At 39.4% G+C, this 7,468-nt stretch overlaps 1 protein-coding gene across 1 annotated transcript; it reads left to right on the forward strand.

Moving 5' to 3' along the window:
- The first annotated feature begins 1,586 nt into the window (after positions 1-1,586).
- Positions 1,587-6,785, forward strand: tmem218 (transmembrane protein 218). Its single transcript, XM_062433742.1, has 3 exons — positions 1,587-1,702; positions 2,559-2,661; positions 6,551-6,785. Exons 1-3 carry the CDS (start codon positions 1,587-1,589, stop codon positions 6,683-6,685), a joined length of 354 nt encoding a protein of 117 aa, XP_062289726.1. The 3' UTR covers positions 6,686-6,785.
- Positions 6,786-7,468: the final 683 nt, after the last annotated feature.

Raw genomic sequence — 7,468 nt, forward strand, 5'->3', positions numbered from 1 at the left:
ACAGGTGCTCCATGAATTCTCAGACCATGAATATTCACAAAAAAGGCTTGTAGTGAGACAACAATTGTCCCATTTAGTCTGTATGCCAGTAAAATAGTCTCTAACTAGGCTACAGAAAAACATCTGCAACATCTAGTATGGAACTTGAAGCTATAGCTCCAGCTATTTAGTGCAACTTTCTCTGTGTCCTTACAGTCCAGCAGGGTTTCAGTCTAAACCAAATAACACACTCCGTCCATTGCCAGATGTGTTTTGGATGTTTTATAGAAAGAAGAAGCTGTGGTGATTTGCAGTGACCAGCTGTGGTAATAATTGTAGCTGCAGACTAAAAGTGTGCCTGGATCAGATGTTCTATATGGTAGATGACAGTTGTTTATAGCTTCTACTGACACAGCTTGTGTGTGAGAGAGTGTCTGTGTATGTGTGTGTGTGTGTGTGTGTGTGTGTGTGTGTGTGTCTGTGTCTGTGTGTGTGTGTGTGTGTGTGTGTGTGTGTGTGTGTGTGTGTGTGTGTGTGTGTGTGTGTGTGTGTGTGTGTGAGAGAGAGAGAGAGAGAGAGAGAGAGAGATAGAGAGAGAGACAGACAGACAGACAGACAGACAGACAGACAGACAGACAGAGAGAGAGAGAGAGAGACAGACAGACAGACAGACAGACAGACAGACAGACAGAGAGAGAGAGAGAGAGAGAGAGAGAGAGAGAGAGAGAGAGAGAGAGTGAGATCATTTGCACTGTGCGTATCTATTTACAAATACATGTTTAATATACAGGACAAACTACTTTAGATACAAGTTGTTACAGTGTATAGTTCTCACTATATACACTCACTGGCCTCTTTATTAGGTAAGCATCTGTGCAATCTAATTCAATCCAATACAACAGCTCTGCCATACATTCTACATTCATGAAGTTTAAACATTTTCAATGTTTGTTGACATTATCAACTACTACTATTTTATGTTTATTATTGAAGTCATAGTGGGTGATGGGAGTGTATTAGGGTGGTAAATGGTGTTCCTTATATTTTGTCTACTCCATTAACATACATGAGAGGGACAAAATATTGGGAACAGCAGTATATATAATGCACCCCAGTACACCACCACCATTTAGTAGACTACAACCTGAATAATATTCAGAAAGTAGAATTATTATAATAAATTATAACCTGCTCTGGTTTGCTCTTAAATCTATAATAAAGGAAAACTGAATGATAAAAGTAGAAGACGGTTGGGTGAAGTTCTGTATCCTTTCCTACTCGTTCCCCGCATTTTCAGTAACGATGCATCTGATTGGCTATTCTTGAGTTCGAGTATCCAATGAAACTGCAGTTTGCTGTTACCAGGAAGCAAGAGACGCGTAGGGAAGGAGCTACCATATCGCTTGAAGTGATTACTTCTTGACAAACGACGAGTTTATAGACGAGTTACGAGTCACTTTAACGAGAAACTGCGTGGCGAACATGTGTTAATTGAACGATACTGTAGCTGTTAGCCTAGCTAGGTTAACTTACAGTAGCGTTTGCTAATGGCGTAAAATGACGCTGTCTGTTCTGTCTGTCGAATAAACAGCCATAAAACGTTAAAAATGTCCAGTAACGTTACCGTGTTGGAAGTCGGTACCGGCGTGTTCGTCCTTGCGTTGGTTTGGATAGCGGCTCTGGTGTTCGGTATGATGCTGCTGAGAGCGTCTGGATCCGCAAAGTGAGTGACAACAGCACCGACACACACTCCCTTAACATGAACAGAACTGCATAAAGAAAACTATCGCTTTAATGTTGTTTTGCTGTCCAACCCAAACACACATCTTCTAGGACACAAACAGCGTTACCTGTGGCATTAGAGGGGTCTTCTAGTAAATTCGGCATATGTATGGCTCATCAGGTGGCCGCCTTTTATTCCATTAAAATGCTTTAAAAAGGATGGTTGACATGTCTCAATGATAACCACAGTGGTGTGTTTGAGGAAGGAGAAATTGTAGGAATGTCAAGAATCGAAAAGCTGAAATGTAGTTATAATAAGTGTCAAATTTAAGAGTGTACTTGGTTTTTAACAATATATGTATGTGTGTTCTAGCTGATATATTTTAATTACTTATCTCAAAACCATTTATGGATTTCTAACAGAAAGGTTGCAACTCCAGATATTTTGTTGTCTGCCCAGAGAGAGAGCAGAAACATAATTACAGCTTCCTACCAAACAATTCATTATATCTACATTCTCAACTCTGCTATACTAATTAATTGCTGGGATCATTCACCTTGTTGTCCCAGCTGATTACTTCAGCAATTACTCAACATCAGACCCTCATATTACTAAACTCAGTAAATGTTCATTTTTATAGAACACACTGTGAAGTATTTGTGTTAGGTGCAATCACTGTCAAGTTTAAATGGGGTTAAACTTCATGCTATTTAGTTAGTTAGTTAGTTAGTTAGTTAGCAGCTTTTTAATATACATAAAAAAAATAATAGAGTCATTGTGGTTGACTGTGTAATGAAATTATCCCCAGTTAACCCTGTGTGTGTGTGCACATGTGTGTTGTGTTGTGTCTTGCCAGGTTAGGAGTTATCCCGCTTTTCCTCCTGACTCTCACCATCACTCTGGCGCTGGTGTTTTTCCCTCGCAGCCCAGAGACCACACCTGCTTTCAAAGAGATAGAGGTGAGCTCTGCAACCTTACACATACTCTCACACTCTCACACTGTTACACTGTGTCACTTGAATAAGATACGCCAGTTCAACATTATATCAGACTAGAGCTGCAACTGGTGATTATTTTCATTACAGATTCATGTCAGTTATTTTATTGATTAATTGATCAGTTGCTTAGTCTATAAAATGTCAAAACATTTTGAAACATGTCAGTCACTTTTTCCTAAGACCCAGGAAGCAACCTGACATGTTTTGTTTGTTCCACACTAATAGTCCACAACATAAATATATTCAGTTTAATGTCATAGAAGACAAGAAAAACAGTAAACCTTAAGAAGCTGGAACCAGAAATTTTGTAAAATGTTTTCTTAAAAAATGGCTCCACATCAACAAGTAATTTCATCTCTCTTGGAGAAACATTTATTGCATTGCAAAACATTGTATTATTATTGTGGTTCAATGTGGTATAATGACACAGTGTCATGTAATGGATCTGTACTTCATCTGATAACAGAAGCTGCACTGGGATGTTTTCAATCTTATTGTGAGGCTAAGAAAAGTACATAAATTATCTTGTTGTGTATTTCATGATTACAAATGACTACAGTACAACAAACATATCTTTATCACAGATGTATGATCCTAACATCTCACAAGGTTATTTATATTGTGTGTATGTGTGTGTGTGTGTGTGTGTGTGTGTGTGTATGTGTGTTGCTCAGATCATGTGTGCGTGCAACTCTATTTAGAATTGAGATACGTGCATATAAATTACCTGTGTGATATACGCCAGCATCCAAAGTACCGTACGCCTTTAAATAGCGTGTGTGTGTGTGTGTGTGTGTGTGTGTGTGTGTGTGTGTGTGTGTGTGTGTGTGTGTGTGTGTGTGTGTGTGTGTGTGTGTGTGTGTGTGTGTGTGTGTGTGTGTGTGTGTGTGTGTGTGTGTGTGTGTGTGTGTGTGGACTTTTGTGTTTGTCGTGAAAGAAAAAAAAGGCCCGCTCTGCTTTATCTTAGTCCAACAGCAACACAGAACAAACACTCCCCCATGTTGCCTCCAGGTAGTGCCAATAAGCCGGCCAGATCTGCCAAGCAAGCTGCCACCCCGTAGAAATAGCAGAGCAGAGCCCCGTCCTGGCCAGCTCGCATTTTATAGCCTTTGTGCAAAGGCAGATACCAGACCAGCAGCAGAGAGAGAGAGAGAGAAAGAGGAAGCAAAATGTGACTTCCTGGTTTTCTGCATTCTGCAGGTTTAATGGGTAAAATCAAACCATGCCTACCTCAGAAATTGATCCCTGTGTTTTAAAAGAGGTTACATGTAACATCACTTGTAGTAATTGTACCTAATGCTCGCAAAAAGTCATTATCACCTTGCTTTGTATAGAGCTCTTAACCTTATTTGTCAAGTGATTTGTCTGAATCGGGAGGAAATATAATAAAATATTTAATTCAGAGACAATCTCACATTCACTATGACAGAATCATCTATTGTTTACTTTAAATGGTCATTTCCACTTGTCTGTGATATTTTTAGGCTGAAATGAATCAATATTTATAGCCAGTTTTCATACAGGACTAGAAAACAGAGACTCACAAACACATGTGAAGGTGAAACACTGCTTCACTGAGGACAGCCAGAGTGACTGTTGTGTACATATCATGTTTTTGGTGTTGACCTTTGTGTGAATTGTCAGAGAACACACAGAAATATGTGAAAACTTCTTCACAAGCAGAGAGATTCTCTTTCTCTCTCTCTCTGTGTGTGTGTGTGTGTGTGTGTGTGTGTGTGTGTGTGTGTGTGTGTGTGTGTGTGTGTGTGTGTGTGTGTGTGTGTGTGTGTGTGTGTGTGTGTGTGTGTAATATCTAACCTCACGCTGTTAAACAAAAGTAAAATATCATAGTGCCAATTAGGCTGGTCCCAGACTAGGGGTGGGGGTAGTTCATACCAGACCTCCCACTCCCACACGCCCCCCCACCTGCCTGCCAATGCCTGCCTGCCTGCCTGCTCCCCACCCGCACGCTCAATGGCACATTAATAAAACATGGCCGACACTTTGGGTTCCTGCTTGCTGCTTAATTGGCAAATTAAAAAGTGAGATGTGTTAAATGCATCCATAAGAGACGGCATACATCAACACCCACCTCTCCTAGACACCGGCGTATGAATACACACACACTCAATCAAACACACACACGTACACACAATTTTACTTTCATTCCATGACAGTCGCTGTGAAATATCTCTTTAGTCAGCAGTCGGGCTGCGGCTCTTCTGGTATTATCTGGCTTAAGGGCGTTTTCTCAGTTTGTATTCATGGGTGGCTCATGATCTAAATATTAACACAGACCCAGTACTGTGAAGTGTTGCCTATCGATAGCAACTTTAGAAACTCCAAACTTGTTCCTAACTAAAGCTACAGCACCGTCAGTGTCTAGGATCTATTGTTTCTGCAAGTCTTATACACAAGTTGTTCCCTAAAATACACATATACCAGTCAATATATGAATCAATAACACACTGGTCCTCTCTCTATATGTCACAGAATGTGGTCAGGTCTGAAAGGTTTGATACAGTCAGATCACAGCATGGTTAGAATTCAGTATCAGTCTGTTTATGAAGTGGCCCCACTGATGCTGCATACCAAATGCTGGAAACACCTCCATCAGTACAGCTACACATACTGACTCTAGGTAGGTATGCATAGTGATTGTGCTTATTCTATGTGTAAGGTAACAAGACTGTTGTTTGTTCTCTACTATCATTCCCCAACTTTATTTTTAAGCTTTTGCACATTTGAATTGTCCAAGATTGAAAACATTGTATTAATTACAAATTTCATAACAATAAGGACTAAAAGACAGTATTAAATATAGATTGGTTATAAGTGGCTGATAGGCAGTCTGTTAAATAAGGTCAGTATTGGTGCAGATACCAATCCAATGTATCACTAAACTAAACTAGCAGTTTGATTTTGAGTTTGATCTCAAAAGCAAATGAAAGTAAATGTGCTTACAGATGAGAACAATGGGTACTTTGCTTATTTTCTCTTGGTTTTGACATCTCTGTTACTTTCATAAAGGATGAAACATTCATGAAACAGCAGTTGTGCCGAAGGCAGCACAGAGTCAGGTCATTCATCCTTTCCAGATTATCTCAAATTAAATCTAACTGTGCGTTCTTGCTGCACTCTTGTTTATTTCGATGCCGAAAGTTGAACCTATTTGTCACAGGAAGAAGCCAGCTGGTGTGTAACCTTATGCAAAGTTGTCTACCAGTGTTCCTACAGTGCTGCAGGCCGGCATCAGTAGACTAGGTGACTGTTTGCTGTTTGTGACACTGTATTGGAAGCATTCATGTTCATCCAGTATGCACTCATATCAGTTCTACTCTTGGTGATGACCAGTTATTCTGCATTGTTAACTGTAGGCAAATTATATCAGTTCCTTTTGATATCATTTTTACTTAAAGATCCCCTCCAGGCATGTTTGCAGACTTATAAGAACCCTCTGCTTGGAATAATACTTTTTTTTTTTTCCCCACAGAAAGGTTCAATTACTCAGATAAAAAAATCTTAATATAACATCTATGCCCTCACCCTCATTTTGTTGTGTGTGTGTGTGTGTGTGTGTGTGTGTGTGTGTGTGTGTGTGTGTGTGTGTGTGTGTGTGTGTGTGTGTGTGTTTGTATTCAAGGCCTCACATAATGTCACAACATCCCTCTGCTTCCACACAAAGCCTTTGTGAAAGCTCTCTCATGACACCTAGTGGCTGATTGAAGAACTATGCAGGATTATGCACCTATCCTTGTGTTTCCCATGTACTAGATTCTATTTACTATGCACACATGATTTAGTGTGTATTTATGAGTGAATGGACTCACTTGTTGTGTTTACTCTACAGATAGTGGACACATTATTCATTGGACGCTACGTGCTGCTGGCCGTGGCGAGCGCAGTCTTTCTGGTAGTGCTCTTCATGCTGCTTCCCTTTCATTTCCTGGAGCCAGTCTATGCCAAAGCTTTAAGAACATACTAGAGCTGCCAGGGTCAGAGTTGGCACCGGGTTCACATCGCTGATGTACATGTCTTAAAACAAGCAGGCTCATCAAGAGGCCCCCGCTTCATCTGGAAACAGACTACAGGCGCAGCAGGGGAGCTGGTGTTTACTTCATGGACAAATGTTTGTTGTTTATGTTTCAACAATAGAAATGAAATACCAGCAGTACATGGTTTTATTTATATTTTGTATCATTGTGTGAATAAAAAGGTTAAGTATTTGATGTGTTTAGAGCATTACAGATATAACTGGTCAACCAGCACTGAGACTTTTTCTCCTTTTTTATAAGAATAAAATATTTCATAGCTTCATGGATTTTTCTGATTTTTTGTTGTAACCTCTTCTGAATGCCAGAGTTACTATCAAGGTGATATAACAAATGAAGGTTTTAATGACAGGTACATGAAACATATTTAAGTCAGTGTGACCCAGTGCAAGTGAAGGTTTTTCATTCCATTTCCAAATGCAGCTTATGCGATTTCTCCTTGAAAAACAGTGATTTTTTATAATGTAGCTAATTTCAATAATGCTAATAAAAATACATCAATCATACATCAATAATGACATTCGCACAGATTTTTTTTCCCAGCTTGAAAAGGGAAATCATTAGTATCACACACAGAAAAACATGTTGTATTATGTAATGTGATACATTGAAGCAGCTGAAATACAGTATTTTTATCAGGGAACATTTTGATTCAGTGTTACTGTTTTTATAAATATGCATAACTTCTCTACACTCAAGATGCTTTTCAGTACCGG

The sequence above is a fragment of the Scomber scombrus genome, chromosome 14, assembly GCF_963691925.1.
Source record: "Scomber scombrus chromosome 14, fScoSco1.1, whole genome shotgun sequence".
NCBI lineage: Eukaryota > Metazoa > Chordata > Actinopteri > Scombriformes > Scombridae > Scomber > Scomber scombrus.